The sequence below is a fragment of the Poeciliopsis prolifica genome, unplaced genomic scaffold (assembly GCF_027474105.1).
Source record: "Poeciliopsis prolifica strain line A6 unplaced genomic scaffold, Auburn_PproV2 SCAFFOLD039, whole genome shotgun sequence".
In the NCBI taxonomy this organism is placed as follows: Eukaryota; Metazoa; Chordata; class Actinopteri; order Cyprinodontiformes; family Poeciliidae; genus Poeciliopsis; species Poeciliopsis prolifica.
Window position 1 is genome coordinate 2,987,224 of NW_026562414.1, and position 21,617 is coordinate 3,008,840.

The 21,617-nt window shown below is 38.4% G+C and overlaps 1 protein-coding gene and 1 long non-coding RNA gene across 3 annotated transcripts in view; one reads left to right on the forward strand and one right to left on the reverse strand.

Annotated features, from left to right (window-relative positions):
• The window catches only part of LOC129375325 (uncharacterized), a 41,631-nt gene extending 26,620 nt beyond the window's left edge, over nt 1-15,011 (forward strand). Inside the window, exon 3 of the long non-coding RNA XR_008607619.1 lies at nt 14,926-15,011. This is a non-coding gene — a long non-coding RNA (uncharacterized LOC129375325). The remainder of the gene's footprint in view (nt 1-14,925) is intronic.
• thbs1b (thrombospondin 1b) lies at nt 3,494-17,231 on the reverse strand. 2 transcript variants are annotated; one of them, XM_055054335.1, is made up of 23 exons: nt 16,980-17,231; nt 16,817-16,894; nt 16,139-16,698; nt 15,867-15,942; nt 15,479-15,562; nt 14,923-15,032; nt 13,983-14,108; nt 12,909-13,005; nt 11,870-12,043; nt 11,554-11,730; nt 10,156-10,329; nt 9,933-10,060; nt 9,703-9,855; nt 8,798-9,016; nt 8,605-8,712; nt 8,146-8,305; nt 7,941-8,059; nt 6,401-6,635; nt 6,094-6,321; nt 5,678-5,949; nt 5,389-5,486; nt 5,163-5,302; nt 3,494-5,073 (listed from the first exon to the last, which is right to left on the reverse strand). In XM_055054335.1, exons 2-23 carry the CDS (start codon nt 16,878-16,880, stop codon nt 5,066-5,068), a joined length of 3,510 nt encoding a protein of 1,169 aa, XP_054910310.1. In that variant the 5' UTR covers nt 16,881-16,894; nt 16,980-17,231; the 3' UTR covers nt 3,494-5,065. The 2 variants fall into 2 exon arrangements, with proteins under 2 accessions (XP_054910310.1, XP_054910309.1); XM_055054334.1 differs by having other exon boundaries at nt 16,817-16,897.
• Nucleotides 17,232-21,617: the final 4,386 nt, after the last annotated feature.

The window sequence follows — 21,617 nt, forward strand, 5'->3', positions numbered from 1 at the left end:
TTATTTGTGGTCTCTGAGTGATTTTTTTTTTTGTCCAATGTTTTAATTTAGAACAAGCAGTACTGTCTCAGAAGACAGTACTTCTCAAATAGTGTCAAAATTACGACTTTATTCTTATACAACTTTACCTGTATTTAAAACGCAAACCAAAAAACTCAGATTTCCATCGCAAACAAATAGCTTTCAGAAAAAGGCCAGAAAGAAATAAGTATTAGCAATATGGCTCTACATTTTGCACAATGAAAGTTAAACTATATGCTTTGTGAAACACAATAAGCTGAAAAATCAACACTCACATATCATGATTTGCACTTTTTCTCTTTCAGGCTTTAATTAACTTAATGACTTAATAAACTTAGAAATTGTTTTGAGACCGTTTTGATAATCAGGTCATACAATGCTGGAGCCTGTGATTTATTTGTACAGATAAATTATTCATTATGATCAGATTTCCATTAGTATTTCAATTCGGAGGCCGTGAAAAAAGTTATGACAGAAAATAACTGAGAAACACTGGATTAAGAGAATGTTACGATCACATTGGCAAACATGTTTTACAAGTTTGCTGATAAAAATAACTTACAATAGGATTAACAGAAATATGCACTGCGAACATAGCGGTCTAAAATCATTGTAAACCACTTGCAGCTGGCCTGCTAGCTCCTACAGTCATTAGCAGACCTGTGGTTTTACAGTGATGTTAATGCATGGTTCTGTTGCACTTGCTCACAGAGATGAGGTATTCTAAATGGGCACACAGTGACTTTGCTGTGGCAGACGCGCTCTTTTTGAAGCCGAGTTTGTAACTCGACACAAGAGCGGGGCCAGAAGGAATTACAGGTTGGCAGATAAACAGAAGCCACGGAGCAGCAGCAGGGCGTGCTCCCTTCGCGAAATTAAAAGCCACTGCTTCTCTCATCAGCTGCCAGCCCAGCTAATGAATAGCAAACAAACAGGATTTTGGCCCATTCCTCTCAGCTGTTGTCTCGGTTGAACACTGAACATTGTACTTTACCATAGAACGTGCTGTTTGCTATTCTTTTTAAGGCAAATATAGACAATATAAATAAGTTAATTCAGGTAAAGTCCTTAGCACATTCCTAACTCACTAAAATAAAAAAAAGTTTAACTTCTGCTAGAAAAAATTATTTCTTTGTATAATTCACTCATTGTACCACATTTGACATATTGTGTAGAAGTCAAAGGTCAGCGCACACACTTGTCAGGAATCCCGACACTCTTGCCAACAATCACAGGAACTGTTTTGTTCTCTTGGGAGATTCACAGTTTTTCATGACAGATTACGGAAGGTAATTACAGAGAAGCAGCCAAGGTGTTTTTGCGATTATGTGGTAATTATGTCACGCAATTAAAAGAATAATGTCTTTGTTTTGTAAATGCAAAGATTGCAGTGATTTAAAAAGATAAAATAACTTGCCTAGGTTTGTGTGAAAGGTTGGATTTGGGACCTCTGATCTTAAAACTCACCTTTTTCTGTATGGAATGCTTGAAAGCTTGAAAGGTGGATATTTTCATAAAAATTTTGATAACCAGCTTACCAGAATTTACAGAATCAACCTGTAAATGTAGGTTAGTAGAAAAACATCTACCAAACCACATTCCAGACTTATGCTGGTCACAGCTTTATTGTCTTAGAAAATGTTATTCTTTTCTAATTCAAGTCTCAAAAACTGTATGTTCAGATGTTATACAAAACCCCTTGTTTTTACAGAAGGCGATTGTCGGAAAGTATATTAATAAAACACTATTTTCACTGGGATTCAGCATAAATCAGACCGTCGTTGGTTGGTGGAATATGAATAAAGTATTTCAGATTTTAATTGTGAGGTTTGAGGAGATTGGCCGTTTCCACCTGATGGTGGTCCACATGGTTTCTCCTGCAGGAATTAAATAAACCATTTCTTTTTTTGCAGGTGCATAGTCTTTGTGCACTAAACAGTTTCTGCTTTAGCAATTAAATTAAACAAAAAAAAATACAACAGGATCCATGCCTCTCTCCTTTTAAATGTTAATGTAATGTTGTACATTGTCTCTGCATAAATAAATAAGCAGTAACATAAAAAATATCTTCTCACACTAAAGAAGTAAATACTTTTCTAAAATTACAAGCAAAAAGTTTGTATTTATTAGCAGAAAATGAGAAATGGTCAAAATAATAATAAAGATGCAGTGCTTTCAGACCTCAAATGATGCAAAGAAAACAAGTTCAAATTAATTTAGAAACAACAATGCTGATATTTAACTCAGGAAGAGTTCAGAAATCGACATTTGGAGGAATGACCAGGAGGTTCGGTGCCGTGGGCTCTTAGTTTTTTCCAGAGCAGTATATCTGTGCACATTCTTTGGGATTCAGAAATTATTTTAAGTCAACACAGAGATTTTACCGTTTAAACTTTTTGCAAAAACTGGGAATAGCTGGTAAATTCTATAAATCCACTAGAACTCTTTAGTCAATAACTTACTGATTAAAAGAATATATCAAGAAAAAGTTGTCAACTGTTGTTTCGAATTCAAAAATATTTTTTTAGTCCCTGTTAGAACAACTTTTTGCTATGCTTATGCATCATAAAACATGATAAGCATCATGATGAATGGCTTTTATTACCAGTGCCACTTTTTCCAGATCAAACACTGTGAAATACTCAGCGTAATCGCTTTTTGCCAGAAGAACAGTATCTTCTGCTGCTTCAGAAAATACTGTTCTTTGAATGAGAAAGACGGATCCTCCCAACTACTTACATTTAAGTAGATGCTTTTCTTCTTGTCTCCTCCTTGTTTTACTCTAAAGCAGCTGAAAAGATTACTCTTAGTCATGATTAAGTTGTAGTAAAGTTCAACAAATTTGTTTGTGATACAAACAAAGTAATCTTATGTTTTACAATATGGATGTTCCTTTGACTAATAAGACCATCAGCTGCCAAAATGAAATGTATATTTGCTATGTTTTTGGTTCTGATTGATAAATTGTCAGCAGTTTTTTTGGATTGTTGTGTAAGCTGACATAGATGTTATTCTAACTCACTGGAAATCAACGATGTCGTTTCAGATTTAGTTCATAGGCTGACATTTATTGAACTAGTTATATGCTATATATACAGCTCTCAGAAAAAAATTAAGAAAATTTTTTGGTTATTCCACCAAATATTGATTCCTGAACTCTTCCTGAGTTAAAACATTGGTATTGTTGTTTCTAAACTAATATGAACTTGTTTTCTTTGCATTATTTGAGGTCTGAAAGCTCAACATTTCTCATATTCTGGAAATATATGCTAAATTTTTGCTTGTAATTTCAGAAACATGTTGTCAGTAGCTCATAGAATAAAATAACAATGTTAATTTTACTCAAACATAAACCTATAAAAAGTAAAATCAGAGAATCTGATCATTTTAAGTGGTTTCTTGATTTTTTCCAGGGGTGTATACATTGTAGGTGAATATTTAATACCGAAACAAAACATAAGTCCATGTAGACTTACATTTTAACAACTATTTATTTTCTAAAGTTGGTAACAAAAAATTTGCAGCGAATAAAAACATCATTTTGCTTTATACAACTAAGAAAATGTTTACAGACAAAACTAATAATATAAACAGATACACAACAACAAAAGAAAGAAAAACAATAAAGAACAGAACATCCTCGCGTCAGTGTGCAAACTGTTTATACAGACGGACATGTCCCCTTTTACAAGATCTCACATCCTGATAAATTATTTAAATAGCATGTATCTATACGCACACACAAATCAAGCTCTCACAAACAGCTAGGACAAACAAAACAATAATTTATTTGCTAAAAATAGCACTGAAAATATGTGGCAAAGCAAATATCTAAAAATCTCCCATTTTTACTGGGGTACACCTTGGCCCTGGGAACTCTGCTCTGCTTCTTAGATACAAAAACTATTTACAGCTTATGCTAGGGTAGCACTAGAATGTCCAACATTTCAGAAGATTGTGAAAAAGCATTGTTTTGTTTTATCAGATTATAAACAGCAATGAGGTAATAATTGTACATTAAAAATGTCATCTCTCTCTGCAGAAAAGGTATAAAAATCACACCAACTTCATATTAAAAAAAGTTCTGAGGAATACCGAATTCACCTTGTAAATCAGCTTTTACTAGAACAAAGACACTTATTAGGAGTTTTACTCATTTTAGTACTACTTCTTTTCGCTGCCTACATTGTAGGCAAGAGTCGATAAGCTAGATGTATTTACATCATTTCATCTTGAAATCCTCAAAAGTTGAGGGACAGAAATCTCTTCAGTGACTAAATGGTCATTTTAAAATTGATCATGGCTTTTTGATACCAGGCAATTAGATTTTTCTCATTGGTTTAATATCGGAAGAGCGTCACTTCCATCTTATCCTGAGTCAAAAATTCAGACATCAGCTTGTGGTTCTTCTGTTTTAACTAGAACTAAGCAAAACTTAATTTCTCTACTCAACAGAGTTTCTTAGGTAGGCAGGTGAAGGATTCTCTTTATCCATTCATGGCTAATTTTCCACGCACACTGTTCATGAATAAACACATACCTCCTGCAACTTAACATTCCCCTTAAATCATTTCAAGTCCTAAAGTGTGCTGTGTTCATTCTTTGAATCCTCAAAAGTATCATTCACAAATCATACAAAGAGTAGTCTGGTAAAGAACAGAGAGTATATGTTTTTTCTTTGGGATGTCTATCCAAAAAGTGAGGCACACGGGCTGAAGACAAGATACAGAGTAATGAAAAGACATTGAAGTGAAGTGCATTGTTTTCTGAGGAACCTTTCCCAATGTTGGTGTTCATCTTGCAAAGTCAGAGTCTTTTCAGCTCCCCTTGACCTCTGATCCTCAACCGGAAGTTGGCTAGCTGGTGCTTTGCCCAAACCAACTTCAGGTTACCCTGAGGCTAACAGTACGCCCTTCGCCCCATCCAAGAGTGCGTGCCACGGAAGAAAAGTAATGCAGAAATAAATCAGCTCCTGGACTTTGCAGGAGAAAATATGTTCTTACTTTACAAAAAAAGGTGCATTCCTCAGAGTTTGACCATCATTTTATGCATCTGTTGAAAAATAGAAGACAATAACAGGACTTAGCAGATGCATTTCCAGTGTTTAGCGGAATCTTTACACTTTCTTTGATATTACCCACCTCTGCATTCATACTTGAGGTCTGAGAAATAAACCATTTCCTGTGAGAAGACAAAAAGACCTAGCCTGCCACCTGCATACGTCTTGTCATAGATGCTACCAGAATCTGCCATGATCTTCTTACCCTCATACATCACAACTCTGTGAAAAGACAAATACGACCAAACAAGTTCAAAGATGGGAGTTCATGTATAATAAAAAGCTGTAAAGTGTTTTATTGTTCCCACCTGATCAATCCTGTTCTTGGCCTGTGAATCAGATGCCACCTGTAGGCAGTGAAGTCTTTCCAGCCGACATTTTTAGGGTCATGCCAGAGAGTACGGACCTAATAACCGAGAAAAGAGGATCTGCAGTTTAGGCCGTCCGTCCGTCCGTCCGTCCGTCCGTCCGTCCGTCCGTCCGTCCGTCCGTCCGTCCGTCCGTCCGTCCGTCCATCCATATATATATATCTATATATATATATAGATATATATATATATATATATATAGATATATACAACTTTAAATTTGGCCTACCTGTCCTGCGGTGTTGCCTGTGTGCCAGAGAGCATTTCTGAGGTGCTCTCCTGGGCCGGTGGTGGAGTTAACTACTTTGATGGACAGACCTGAGTATCCCTGGGCCTTGGTGGGTTTACTGGACCAGTAGGTCTGTGTGATCTGCTTCCACATCACGACATAGAACCTGGAACTGGATTGGTAGCCGAACACAAAGCCAGCATAATCGTCATCTCTCTCTGTGTTTATGAAGAAAGTTCCACTGAAGTCCACGGCGTTGAATTCGTGGTAACCTGTTGAAGAAAAGGGGCCAGAGAAAACGTTTTCATGAAGTTCTTCATTAAAAAAGACAAATGCAATGACTGGATGACTTTTTCTAATTCCATTTTTTGGCCAGAAGGCTTAAGAGAAATAAAATAAACACTAAACTAACATACCGACTGCAATGCCAGGATCGCAGTTGACGGTCTGAACCAGCTCTTTGCCTTGATGCCGGACAACCCAGTTAGGATCGATCTGGGAGGTGCCTTTTGGATCCAGAGGAACCATCTGGAACTTGCGGAAGTCTGTCTCACTGATATCAAAGTTCTCAGGACAAACATCATAGATATCAGGAACGTTGTCTTGGTCAAAGTCGTCTTTGCAAGCATCTCCACGACCATCGCCTGAGAAATGAAGTGTAAGTTAAGAATGTTTTTCCAGAAGTACTTGCACACTGTGGGATGTATTTCAGAATGTTCTTACCATCAGAATCCAGCTGGTCGGGGTTGAAGGCCAGTCTACAGTTGTCTTTGTCATCAGGGATGCCATCGTTGTCGTCATCATGGTCACAGGCATCTCCCTTGCCATCCTTATCGTGATCAGCCTGGTTGGCATTGGGAATATATGGGCAATTGTCCAGGTTGTTCTGGTGTCCGTCCTCATCGATGTCCTGGTTACTGTCACACTTGTCTCCCACTCTATCGTCATCTGAATCCACCTGCAATCAGTTAATGTTAAATAATCTATATTACAGCATAATACGGGTTTAGACTGGATAGAATAACATGAGCATTTCAACTGATTTGTCTTGTGTTTTGTTGAGATTAGAATCAACGTTCAATGGCATTGCTGATAGGGCTAAAATAATTAACTGGCTTAATCGTTGTGAATCGACTATTAAAATAGTCGTCAGGTAAGTTAGAAATGGATTAAACATTAACTTGAATATACAAACTCAAAAAAGGGCCAATTTCTGAAAAAACACTCGGAGCAATAATTAATTCAAACTTATACAAACAATATATACATTTTGAATTTAAGATAATAAAAATCTTTGTCTAAAACATAAAGCTAAAACTAGCTTCATCTAGAAGCTAGTTAGGTAACAACCTAACTAGCGAGTTTTAGCTTTATGTGTTGTGAAGCTAAAACTAGTTGAAGCTGGTCCAAATTCTTTAACAAATAATCCGTTCAGCAACTTTTGTATTAGTACTTTTCCAAGTATTTTTTAGCTGCAGAAGCGTCCTTTGCCCCAAACAATCAAGTGTACATCAAAGGAATGCTAATATTTTGGATTAAAAAAAAGGAATTGAACTATTTATTTGCATCTTTTAAGAGATTTCTACTACTGCGTAAAAAAGGCTTAGCTGAAAAATGTGCAAAATCTGCCAATTTTTTGGCCGATGAATCAATTAATCATCAGAATAATTAGATTGCTTGATTGATAACTAAAATAATTGTTAGTTGCAGCTCTACTTGTTTCATAAATTTGAGAGTAGTAGTGGTTTCTTCTAATCGTTTAAAGCAGCATGCAATTTGCTTGTAAAAAAAACACTTTGACACACCCTATCATTCCCCCAACCCTCTGCCCAATTCCTGCTGTTCAACACATTCCTATTTCTCAGTGTAGCATGGCACAGGTGGACTGAGCAGGCCTGTGCTAAATTGACATGGCATGCACATACCCCAGGACCAGCCAATTCCTTCATAATATCCAGCCTAGGGCCTCTTCCCTCACATTAGCCAGCCAACGTCAATGGGCCATTGAAAAAGCACTCCCGCCCCCTTCTACCACGCCTTATTGAACTAATGTGCCCTTGAGCTGCATGTGGGATTTGCTCCACCATTACATGGCGTGATAAAGCTTAGACAGCCACACAGGGCTAATCGCCGGGGCTCTCTCTCAATTGAAAGACAGATATATGCTGAGCTAAAGAGAAAGGCTTGGATTTGAATGTGGATTATTGTTGGTGGCTGAGGCGGAAGGAAATGGGGAAGGGTGTTTGCGTCTGTGTCCACACACCTGATCGGGATTATGTTCCAGTGGACAGTTATCACACATGTCTCCCACTCCGTCCAGATCTGTGTCTCTCTGGTCAACGTTGTATATATAGGGACAGTTGTCCTTCTCATTCAGTATTCCTGGCAATCAACAATAAAACCTTAAGGATTAGAAACACCAAAGTAACGTTTTTAGGGGTTTCTATAGAAAAAATTTGAAGGCCTACCATCTCCATCGATGTCCACAGCACAGGCGTCTCCCTCGCCGTTGTTGTCTGTGTCTGTCTGGTCTGGGTTGCTATTGTAAGGGCAGTTGTCACAGCGATCCCCCACTTCATCGCGGTCATAATCATACTGCCTGGGATTGTACACGAATGGACAGTTGTCCTGTTTCACAAAGACAAAATGAGGAGCTGATGACAAGTTTTCAGTCGCAGTGCTTATCTTTTGCTGTCTGGACCTGTCTATATGTACACGGCACAAGCAGAGCAGGATGAAAGCTGCTTTATTGTCAGGCTCTGTTCTAATGTTGGGATTAGTGTCAAACAATGCAGGTGCCTTTGCTCGCTGCCTTAGCTTCGGTATTTATGGTTTTGGCTGAGAATCAGTGAAAAACATTTGCTTTCCTGCCCCACCTCAGCTTTTGAGGTGCATGACAGTTAAGATACCAGAACAAAAATACTAACCCTGTCATCAGGAATACCATCATTGTCATCATCATCGTCACAAGCATCTCCAGTTCCATCCTTATCATAATCTTCCTGCCCTGAGTTTGGAAGATTGGGACAGTTGTCCTGAATGACGAGAAATATGTTCAGACGGGCTGCTGGAAGGCAACTTTACGCGTAATTTTATCGTTTCATCCCAACTCTGACAAACCTTTTTACAGTGGTAGGTGGCATTCTCCACACATACTAGATCAGCATTGGGCCATCCGTCCAAATCCGTGTCCTCTCCACAGATATGACCATTGCCAGCATATCCAGGCTTGCACTCACAGCGGAACATGGGGTCGGAAAAGTGTCCGAGGTAGTTGCAGCGAGCGTTTTTGTTGCAGTCATGGCTTCCATCAAGGCAAGGATTACGGGGTGTGCACACCTGTAGATTGAACAGTTTAAACAAGAAGCAATCAGACAAATTATACCATTCTAAGTCATTACATTTTACATCACTCTATTATATGTCCCACATAGTTCATTCACAACATAAATCAGCTTGTCACAGTTTATTTAAACATTGAAAAACTCCTAATATGTCTTGCATTCCAATTAGGCTCATTTGTCAGATTAAATGAGCAATTATTAAATATACTTTCCATTAAGACCCAATTTATGAGTAGAAACGCTCTCATTTTTAAAATCATATATTTTCCTTAGCTGTAAGTGCAAAATCATCATAATTAACAACAGAGATAAATGCTTGTAAACGTCAGCCTGACTGTAATTAATCTACATACTGTGTTACACGTTACTGAAATAAAGATGCAGAAATGACTGATCATTACTCAATTTCAGAATACATTATGCAGACTTTCTGTCTGTACTGATGAAAATTGTCTTAAATTGGTTTTCAAATGCTCCACTTGTTTCAAACAGTTATTAATGATTTTGTATTCCATAGACCGAGCGATTAAAAGTTTAGAAAAAAGAATGAAAGTGTCTTCATAGCAAAATAAGTTACTCTTGCCTGATGCAGCAGGACAATGTCAGGGCGACCAATAACAATAACTAGAAATAGTTTGTAGAGGTTCATAAATATAACAGAAAGGCCAGGTGTGCACTTGCCTGTTTGTTAGCAACAGCTTCCTCAACACCTTTGCCAAACGGTTGGGGTCCTGAGTAGCGAGGAGGGCAGGGCAGACAGTTGTATCCTGGATCTGTGTTCTCACAGCGGTGCACACCGTTAAACTCAAAGCACGCATCTGGAACCTCCTTGCACTGTTTTTGTGGTTAAATAAAAATCCTTACTATTTTTCCAGGGTAATCACATTTGCTCTGTAATCATGAACTCATACCTCATCAACATCTCTGCACTTTACGCCATTTCCTGTGAAGCCAACTGGGCACTTCCCACACTTCCAGGAACCGTCAGGGAAACTAGTGCACTTGGCTCCAGAAAAGCAAGGGTTGGACAAGCATCCATCTGAAAACAACAACAACAATAATCTGTTTTTAATCTTAAGAATGCTTAAGTGAAAAATAAAAACTCAACCAACAGTGGGCTTTAAAATGACTCACCTATTGGGCAAGCTTTTTTATTGCACATCTGTTTGTCTATGGCATCGCCAACACACTCTTTACCACCATGCAGTGGGGCAGGATCATTGCACAGGCGCTTACGAGTTTGAACTCCACCCCCACAGGTGAGGGTGCACGTACCCCATGGTGACCAGGGTCCCCAGTTCCCGTTAACTGGAGAGAGGAAATCATGTTCAGTTTCTACCCTTGCTGCAAAATCCAGAAACACAGCTACAGTCAGTAGCATAACATTGCGCAAGATGAAATAACAAGAAGAAATTTGCTTAAAATTAAAAAAAAAAAACTCATGGGTTGTGATAAAAGAAAAAAAAATTGCACCATGATGAGGTGTTTTTTCAGCCATACTGAAATAGATGTATTTTGCAAAACTGCAAAGGAAATACTTTTTTCGCATCACAAAAGTCACATGACTAACAGCTGGATGTTACTACTGAGGAAAACCACAAAGAAGACAACAGGAAGTTGGAGGATTTTTTTTTCTGCCTCACTAAATCGCACAATTCATGAAAAGTTGTGCGTCATTCGAACGTGTTGAATCCTTTACTCTTCTGTAAAATTGACTACAGTTTCCCCAAAACGTTGCATATGTGTAAGGCAGCGTTTTTTTTGTTTGTTTGTTTGTTTTAGGCCAAATCCAGATCCAGAATGCTCTTAAAGGGCCTGTTGTGCCAGAATGTATTGATTAAAACTGTTCACAAACTGTTAAGTATCAACAAATCCTTAAAATTAAATATAATTTTGAACGTCTTTTCAGTCTCTCCAGGATTTTCTGATTCTTTTTGTGATTTTTTGGGAATAAAAATAAAACATTTTATGGTGCTAATTTGGAAATATTTGAACTTATTTATGACAGTAAATTTGACTTTTTATTACTCGCTGTCCTATAATATGACTTCAGTTAAGGCTGAGGCAGCTGTTTAGTACATTTTTGACAATTTTTGAGAAAAATTTGCAATAAATTCCCAATTATCTATTAGTGCAAAAAAGAGCAGGAATTTGTTGATTTTTTTTGTTGAATTTCCACGATAATTCTCAAGAAACTGCAGGGACTGAATGATATAATTTGGCAGTAAACAGATAAAAACTGCATTGATTTGATTGGTAACATAATATTTAATAACAGTGTTTAGAATCCAGAGGGCCACATAAAAAGTTATGGTGGGACTTGAGTTTGACACGTGGATTAAGGGGTTTGTCGCTCCAACGCCGAATAAGACGCCGACGTCTCCTTTGATGATTGATGGTGATGATGAACACTAGCGCCATGACTGAATTATAAATATATCTCATGTAACTGTTTACATCCGTTGCTGCTGTTGACAAAGATTTGTGCACATTTGTGAGAAAATGTGGCTAATGAGAGATGTTAAAACTCACTGGGACATGGAGACTTCTCGCACTTCTCAGTTTGTCGGCCCTCTCCCACACAGTCCCTGCCTCCCAGCTGAGGGGTGGGGGAGTTGCAGAGGCGGATACGAGTGATGACACCAGAACCACAGGTGACGGAGCACGACGACCAGGGTGACCAATGACTCCAGTTTCCGTCCTGCTTGACTGAAGATTTGAAAAAAAGAGGTCATAGGTCAACAGGCAGGAAGTAATGTTCTAGATTAATAACTAAAGCTAATTATGTCTTACAGATAACAAAAAAAAAACTCCAAAGCTTCCAGTAAGTGATATATTTGTTACTCACAGCGCTTGTCACACTCCTGGAGGTAGCAGTCGCGGGTTTGCACCGAGGTGCCCTCGCAGATATTATTGATACGGTCGCAAGAGCGCCCACGCTGCTGGATGCCCCGCCCACAAGACACAGAACAATGAGTCCATTCAGACCAGGGCGACCAGCCGTCCTCGGCATAGTCACTCGCTGCGCAAAGGGAGGGAGCGGGAGAGAATACGAAAAAGAGGGAAACAATTAAAATGGTATTCCAGAGAGGCAGCAAGCCTTTTTAAAACACCCCTGAGCATAAACAAAGAGGGCAAGCTCCTCAAGTGGAGGACTAATAGAGGAGATTTAGCTGGGAATGAAGTGCAGAAAACGTTTTCTGTTTAAAGCTAAGGCAGATGACTAACACTCTGAGATAAGCCAGGAAAACAGAAAAGTTGAATGTACTCATAATGAAGTAAAACATTGCAAAAACACAACATCTTACCAAGTTTTTTTGTCTAGTTTTAGTGAAAATGTCTTGGTACAGTTGGAAAAAAACAAAACTAACTTACAAGGAAGTTTTCAGCAAGTAAATATGAAAAAAGTCTTATTAAATGTGAAATAACTTGTACTTTTTCATTGATATTAAGGAATTATTTACTTAAAACAACCCCCTATTGCTTGCTGAAAAGTTTCTGGTAAGTTAATTGTCTTATTTCAAGTGTGCTAAGATATTTGCACCAAAAATATTTGGTAAGATTTAGTGTTTTTGGTGACATTAAATCTTTCAGTCCACCTTTACCACTGCAAAATGGTAAAATATTTTAGAGCTCAAAGTGCCAAACCACATTAGCCCCTTTTTCACATCAACTGCTATTTTTTTAGCAGTCAAATTATCTTAAAAGTTAGAAAGCCTTCTCTTAAAGATAAAGCGCTTTATCCTGGACATTTTTGTGGCTAAAGCAAACACAAATGGGTCTTTCAGTGAATGTGGCATTGTTGGAATGCATCTTCTGTTAGCTAAACTGTATATATACAAACATATAGTGTGCATTTATTTACATACACAGAAATTAATTCTTACGTGTTCCACAACGAGGACAGCATTCGCCATCGGGGACGGTAGCGTTGGCACACGGGATCAGAGGGCAGGAGATTTTGCGGCACACGGTGGCAGAGTTCTGCACACAGAAAACTCATAATCAGATTAGTGGGTAGGAGATTAAGGGGAAAACTTTGACAAGAATTTGACTCTACAAACTTGTATCTGCCCCCTAATGACTGACAAGGCCGTCATAACAGGCACCACATCATTAAGTAAAATGTGATTGACACTAACTTGCACTTCAGTGTTTAAATTTGTGCTTCAACTTATCTGCTCTTGCACAGATCACTGTTCAGAGGTTGCATTGAGTCTTTTCACTCATATTGTGCGTGAGTAAAAGGTCAATTTATGTGTTTTATCGTGCAACCAACACATTACATCCCTAGGTCGAATCAACCATGCCGGAAATGTTAAAACACGGAGCCCTGGCAGGGAGTTCATACCCCCTGCAGATAACCACCTGCCCTCTGGGTCAGGAGAGGGTTGGAATAAGCTCAAAATCCTGAACAAAATCAGTCTCATATTAGTTCCTTTAAAGATCCAGGGGTACAAATAACTAAATATTGCCTTCTAGCACAACACCATAAGTGAGTCTGGGCTCACAACTGCTCCATAGGTTTGCATGCTAATGCTCACCCTCCTGGATTTGATTACTGGCAGGAAAAAATGTGGAAATAGAGAGAAATAGGAGAGAAAAAACTGCCCATAGGTTTGAATTGTCAAAAGGTTTCTTGCCAAGTATCCCCCTTTGTCAGATCCAAGGTCTTGATCCTAATTATGGACATCACTTAAAGTCTGTTAGAGTCCCCAAGGGCTACACTCCTGCTGAATGTCTGACAAGAGACATTTCATTACTACACCAAAGACCGTCTACCTTCTGCAAAAACTACTAATTACTTACACGAGCAGCTCAGGTGATGATTAAGTGCTCCTCATTCAATCTGTATTGTCTTAGTTTAAGAGTTTGTGTACAGGTATAAACCCTTCATATTTGTGTGACAGTTTAGCATGCAGCAGACTCAAATGGTAGGTCACTGGGGGGAAGGGTTTCACCTGACAAGTGCACTCAGTGCAGTCATCGACAGTCCATTCGTCTTTGTTCTTGCGCACAATGCCGTTGTGGATGCAGACGCCACTATGAATGCCAATCCGGTTCTTAATAAGCTTGTTCTCATTTGTCTGCCATTGTGGAAAAGAGAAAGATGCAGTGATGTAATGAGTTTTGAGATTATATAAGTAGACTAAGTGCTGAATACTAAGAATATAGTTAGCATGGGTAATCACAAATGTTTCATTTATAGAAACTAAACCAAATCTAGCAGAGAGACAGTAACCCAACATGCATACCCTTAAATGGAATCCTGTGGATAAGAGAGACAATTTATGGTTTATATTATTACTATATCATTTGTAAGTTCAAACTCTAGGCAGATGATACTGCAATTTATATACACGAACATAGCATGACACAAGTTGTGAATTAACCATTTTAGACCTAAGTTTTAAATCTTCACTTGCATATTTTTGCTTATTTTAATTGTACTGAGTTCTTTAAATGTCCTGTGAGTAAATATATCTGCCCATTTATCCATAACAACTGGAACTTTCGATATCTAGCAAGTTATTTTCGCAATTTACCGTCTACTAAAAGAGTGTCCCTGCTACAGTGGGGGTGAAATTACCATAATAACCTGATATTGGCAGAAACCGTTGCAATTTTTCTGATAATACAAAGTATCGCAGAGTTCCTGCAAATTTGGCTGGGTCATCACTGTTCGGTCTGGAACAGTTAACCAACAAACTCAATTAATAACGTTGCACAGGATCTAAAACTGTCTTCACGTTATCCTAAAAGCCACTGAAGTGGTAACGGATTAAACTGTTTGTAGCACATGTGAAAAACAACCGTTTGTCTCACTCTGATACATTTATAGAGGCAAACTGCTCCCGTTAATTACGTGAAAAACCTAAAATGCTGACGTCTCATCCTTACCAGTTGGCGGAGCTCATTGGACAGCTCCTTTACCACGACACCGAGGCCTTTCAGCTCCTTGAACATGCTGACCAGATCCTCACAGGAGAAACCACACACCATCTGCAGGTCTTAAAAAACACAGTTTAGGTGAGTCTGTCGCAGACAGATGACAAGGTATATCAAAGTTCTTGTTTTAAAGCTGTTGAAATTCTTGATGTACACTTCTGGTTAGCTGGCCTAAAGTAAGCTTCTAAATCTTTTTCCTTGCTTTTATGTAAGAAAAAAGGTCCATAAAAATAAGGACAGCCATGATGTAAAAGTTAAGGGAGCACCACCCATCGTTAGAACTAAAGTAAATTTGTTATAAAATGTTGGGAAGCTTCTAGCGGCATGCCAACTGCTACCAGTTCATAACAATTGTCACACTTTTGTCATATGTCATTTTAAGATCAGTCAGATCATGTCATACGTTTTTATTTTACATATTTCTATAACTGCTGGTTAGCCCATGTCTTGCCAGTTTTAGAGCTTCACTTACAAATATGATGAAGTCCAAGTATTACATAGAGTTTACCTTTGGTTTTGTGTCCAGAGTACTCTGTTCTGATGGCAGAGGAGCCGTTCAGGTTAGTCACAATCATTGTGTCACTTGAAGCAGCTGAAAGGCAAAGAGTCATAAAATCTCCAAGAGATCCCCATTTATCTCTGTGTGCTTGCTTAATGTCAAGGCTAGTTACATTTTAAATTAATGTCAAATGTAATTAGATAAAACACAAGACATTAGAGAGATTTGTACCCTGAAATTCCTCAGAGACAAGTCAACCACTTTTAAGCTTTTACCAAGTAATTAGCGTGTAAATTACAACCAGAGCAACAACTCCCCACTGACAGCTGCCTGCTTTGTGTTGGCACAGTCTGGCGGATAATGAAGAGCACTGCGCTTCTTGCACTCGATTACTTACAGCTCTGGCATCCTTTGTTGCGCAGAATCGCGTCCAGAGTTGTTCCAAACACAAACCGCACGTTTTGCAGCACCCCCTAGAAGCATCAATGTCAGAAAGGAAAAATGATTATCAGTTCTGGATATTTGAGAAACGCTTAATTGGTCAGTCCGTCGTTCCTGAGTTGTGTGCGTAAATTGTGTGCATAAATCCAATGTTTCAGGCATTCTTTCTTCTAAAAACGTAAGAAAACACAAGGCGTTCCGGAGTAAGAATCAATCTTCTGCGCTCACCATGAACCTGTCGTTCACTGCTCCCTTCCCGACTCGGAGCTGCGCGCCGGCTGGAGTGCCTTGCGTCAGGATGTTCTGGATGGGCGCATCCAGCTCGGCGGTGTTCACCTCCTCGCATCCTGCGAATAGCTGCGCCCGGTCCTCCTGCACGAAGAGCGTGATGTTCTTCCAGCTACCCGTGGCCAGATCCACCTCCTCGATGGAAACCACCTGCTGCTTGTTCTCGGTGGAGTAAACGATGTCCAGCGTGTTCGCCTTGCCGTTGGAGACGATCTCGAAGACGGGTCCGGAGCCGTCTCGCTTCTCCACGGTCAGGAGGCTGCCCCGGGTCCGTTTAAACTGCTTGAAGTTGAGCAGGAGTAGGAAGCCCCTTTCGGCGTGGACCGAGTCGATCAGGTCCCTGAAGGCGCTCTCGGGCACGGGGGGGATCAGGTCCGGGTTGAGGATCTTGTAGGCGGGGCTGTACGGGTCGTCTCCTTTCGCCAGGGTGACCCCGTGGTTCTTACTGGGGACTCGGATGAGCTCAAACAAGTCAAACACACTATTGTCGTCTCGACTCTCTGCGGGTGAACAATAAGAAGCACTCAGCTTTTGTCTGCATGAATACTAAACACTTTTCAAAAAAGACTAAATGTTGGAAAATGGGAGTAGTCTCATATTTAAATAGTTAAAGCTCACCTGCGACTCTCGCACCTTCACAGGAACAAAGCATCAAGAGCAAACTTATTCCTGCCACCTTCATGGTGCAGCACAAACCTGCTGCCACAAGTAAATTGAAATATCCGACAATTTAGGACTTCAGTCAAGGTTGAGCAAACTGTGGAATATTTTTGACACTCACCTGCTCCCTTTAATGAAAGAAAAAGTTTACAAAAGTATAAAATCCCTTGAAAATGTGTTTTAAAAGTGCATTAATTCCAACGTCCTTATTTATGAAGTAAAAAATCCACAGTGAAAAGGGGAATAATAAAATTTTGCTCGTCTTTTTCCTCTTTGCCTAATTGAAAATGTGCCTCCTGGTATCCACCGCTAAAAAACTCCCTTTTTAAGCCGAGGCAGCACAAAGTGTTATTTAAATAGTTTGATGCCTTTCCTAAGACGTGGCCTCGTCCAATCATGGTGAGGAGAGAAAAAGGGACGAGCTTATCCTTTTTAGTGCGCAGAGGGAGACGGAGAGGAGGGGGACTGGACAAGGGACCTGCGTCTGTACGCCGCAACCAGACCCTTAATGCTGCTGTGTTTTCTCTCCCATCGCATCTCTGATGCATTTTCACCTGTCAGAGAAAGTCTCTGAATATTTCAGAACTCACATTTTTACTAATATTAGAAATTAAGCTTATAAAAATCAGTCAGAGAACACAGAATCAGATTCAATTGATAAATATCTCAATAAAATATAGTTTGTCAATCTTCTACCTTTGTTCAAACAAATTTAATATATGTCTTGGGTTTTTATTTTTATTTTAATTTGGTATTATGTTCTCTAATGGATTGGTGAGCGACAGTTTCTGGGATTTCCTAGTTGCAGTACCAAGTGCCACCAGTAGGTGGAACTTGGAACGTGAGTTCACAGCAGAAACGCCTGAGGCTTTTCAAGGTGGAGCTGCACAACACCTGAACTCCTGCTTTAATTATAGGGATTTCATTGATATTTTGGTGCATATTAAGTACTCTACTGCACAGAGTGTTAGATTTGTAATGTTTTATTCTTATTTAGTGGGAAAGGACAAATTATTTTCTAAAAATTGATGTCCAACACTTTTCTTGAGTTGAAGCTGTTCCAAATCAATAGATTTTTCTTATATTTTAGACCAGGCTGATTTCGAACAATACAGTTGTGTTTTATGTAGTTTATTGGGTCAAATGTTTTGGGTCTCCTTGTTATTGGAATGACCAATGTTCCTAGTGCATGAGGAGATTTTATTTGGTGTCTCAAAAACATAAATAAATAAACAAACCTTTATACGTAACACTTAAGAAGCATGAATTAAAACACTGGACTAGAATAACTAAAAACAATTAGCAAACTCAACCCAAGACTCATTTGAAAACCCAGAACTCCAAACAATATTAGATATCGCCTCTTTGTATGTGACGTATCACTCTCCAGAACTCCAATATGGCATTCTCCTGCACATCACAACCAAATTTACTTTGAATGAAAATGTTTAAGGTATTTAGAAGAGAGTGACATAGATAAAAAGGGTTGAAGAATATGAAGAACAAGAAATTGTGTAGTTTTTCTTCTTGATTTGTAAGACCCACACACGTCGGTGTGCTGTAATAAGCTCCAGAGCTTTGTGCTTCAAAAGAGATGGAGGAACTGGATGATGCTGAAGGCCGGTTCAGATGTCCTAGGATGGAGCGGTACCCTGAGGGGTCCTGAGGTCAAAGTCAACCTGACTTCTTTGGTGCCAAAGAGTCTGTCTGGGATCAGGACTCTTCATTGAAGGTACTTGTTTCAGCCTGCGGAGGAGAAAGTTTTACTCCTACAGGTATCTTGATAGTTAACTGGCCTGCTGTGTTATACGAAAGATTTATCACAATGGATAAGTGTTAAGCAAAAGGGCGATTTCAATCTGGTTTATTTCTTAATCTGAGCTTCTGCAGATATCAGCTTTTTGGTCTGTACACCCTGCAGGTGGAAATTAGTATGTGTTTTGTTATAATCTGGTGACTCTGCTTCGATCACTTTAAAAGGTTAATGAAATGTTGTACATTGTCTCTATAGATTATAAATAGCATAAACAGTATAAAATTTATCCAAATGACAAACTGAATGCAAACTGGGGAAGAAGCACTCAAAAGGAGAAGAGTTTAAAAAGGAACGCTGAGTCCCTGAAGTAAAGTTAGAACACAAATTGTGCTTTAAATAGCAAAGAAAAACAACAATAAAAAGAAACATGAATGAAATTGAGCAAAAAGTAACCTGATGAAAATTTTAAAAATAAGAACTGATGAAAAGGAAGTCTGCAAAATACAATAACCACACATTTCAGGCAGAAAACAGGAGTAAACACCCACATCCGCAATAAAAAATAAATGTATAAATAACATTTCAGAGTCAAAAAGTTGCTATAAAAACTCAAACTCTCTAGAAAAAAACTTGAAAATGTATGAGTTTAAGAAACTGCAAATCTTCTAGAAAAAAAACAAAAAAATGTGTAGATTAATATATCAGAATTTTTCTAGAAAAACCTGGGGAAATTTTGAGCTGCGAAAGTTAACTTTCGAAACTCAGAAATTTCCAAAACGTTCTGAGATTAATCTCAAAATTTCTGAGTTCCTTGACCTCAAGAAATAGGTCAAAGAGGTAGAAACAAGAAAGAAAAAAAATTGTGAAGTACAAGTGTCTACACGTTGTCACCCAAATAGAACGCCAACATTCAAATGTTGAATGTACAGGAAATTGATGAGCAACATTTAATGACAGCTGAACAAAATTTTCCGTGACCCGACAGGTCGTGACCCGGCCTCAGGCTTCTTTCTGATTCTTGATTGTTTGACACGCCTTCCTGCTGTAAGTCACCTTCTGGTGTCGAAAAGAGGATGAGTAAAGTTGAGTATTCGCTGGAAAAACACCAATGCCTGATTCGTACGTTCAAGCTGAAAGGAAGTGATAGCAGGTGGAGTAATTTGCTCGTTGACTGGGATGAATTCCAGCACCGCTGACAGATTACAGCGAAACTGGGTTGATGGAGCAACATCCAGTAAAACCTATCAACATTAGTGTGTTTCTTTTCCACTCCAGAGTCCCTCCTTGCAGTTTATCACAGATTTTTTTTGTCAAATTTACGTTATCATCCTCATTAAAGACAGGAGTTTGTTTTAATTAAAAAAATGAGCAAAAATAGAGCAGAGAAGAGAAATGAACACAATGAAAACAAACATGAAGCTGTTCTTTAAATAGATAACATTATCAAGTATGTCTTCCCCAAAGCTCTAATCTGTATATAAAAAAGTGCTGACTGCAGATTTGATGTTGCACAAACTAGATGCAAAAGAAAGAAGGGCTAAATCCAACTGTTTAAAGTTTCAGTCGCAAGTTACTCTTTCGCAATGACTATTCATATGTTTGGCTTTCAAACTTTTTCCCAAATCTTGGATAATCTCCTTTTTCTAAACTTCTGATATTTTCTGTGGCTACCCGTTTTAAATGTTCCACTTGATTTCATAATGTGAAAACAGAAACATTTGCTTCCAGGCTGTACTTGAGCTTTTTTTCACTCTGAAAATATTTTGAAAACAGCTTAAATCTTTAAAAAGAGCAAAGTTATTCTTTCCAGATGAGCTCCAAGAAAAAGAACTGACCTAGATTTCATCGTCTCTCGTTTTCATCACCAATGAGTTTCTGATAATGGCCAAGCCTTTGACCACATGTGTTGACAAATCAATTACAGTATCCATATGAGCGTGCATCATAAACACGGATTCTTGTTGCACGTGCGTCACGTTTTGGACCCGGTTGAAAAAAAAATCCCTCAAACCTAGGCTTCATTTTTGTTTTGCATTTCTCCATTTAGAATGAGAATAAGAATGCCATGATTGGGAAAAAAATGCTCTAACATAATTTGAAATAAAATAAATATTTTAATTTGTGCCCGACTTCAACCAAACACAGAAGCAAAAGCTAAACCAGCTGAACAAGCTGAGCAGCCATAACATTTTGGCGCTGAATTTCTGTTTCCACCTGTTTTGCGTTTTTTATTCCCAGATTTTCGATTTGTTAAACCTCAAGTATGCCAAAACAGCGCTAGATATGTAGCATGCTGCACATTTAAAATGATTTATCTGGCACTGACTGGTTTCCACTTGAGGTCATACGACTGCAGCGGTGTCAAACTCATTTTCGTTTTGGGCCAAATCAGGATCATGAATGCTCTTAAAGGGCCAGAGTGCCAGAATATATTGATAAAAACCACTAAAATATCAATGAATTCTCAAAATTAAATATTATTATTGAACATATTTTCAGTTCCTCCAGGATTTTTAGATTCTTTTTGTGTTTTTCTGGAATAAAAATCTGTTTAATATAAAAAAAATAAAGTTTTTGACAATTTTTGGGAAAAATCTGCAATAAACTCCCAGTTAAATATTACACTTTTTGTTGATTTTGCATGAATTTCCACAATAATCCCTCAGAATCTGGAGAGATTGATAGATATAATTTGGCATTAAACAGGTGAAAACTACATTGATTTGATTGATAAATTAAATCATAAAAAGCGGAAATTGAGTTTTTACACGTGTACTCCTGCATTATTCAAATAACTCAACACATTAGTGACAATAGTAAGTAAATTGTATGTCTCTTCTCTGTGTAGTTGAACTTCTTTTTAAGTCAGAATGTTCAAATACTTCCAAATAAAAATATGTCCTTTGCTTTTCAAACTATGACAAATGCAACTAGACATGATAATCTCCGTGCCGCAGAATCTCTTTTCAGCACTGTTTTGAGACGAGTTCCCACCCTTTTTTA

What these genes read in the sequence shown, in the direction of transcription:
- thbs1b (XM_055054335.1), bottom strand. Translation starts at nt 16,880, where the DNA reads ATGAAGGTGGCAGGAATAAGTTTGCTCTTGATGCTTTGTTCCTGTGAA. An exon ending in CTGTCCTCGTTGTGGAACAC is followed by an intron (nt 12,044 to 12,908) that starts GTAAGAATTAAT and finishes CCCTTTGCGCAG; the next exon opens with CGAGTGACTATGCCGAGGAC. An exon ending in AAGCTGTTGCTAACAAACAG is followed by an intron (nt 9,017 to 9,702) that starts GCAAGTGCACAC and finishes TTCAATCTACAG; the next exon opens with GTGTGCACACCCCGTAATCC.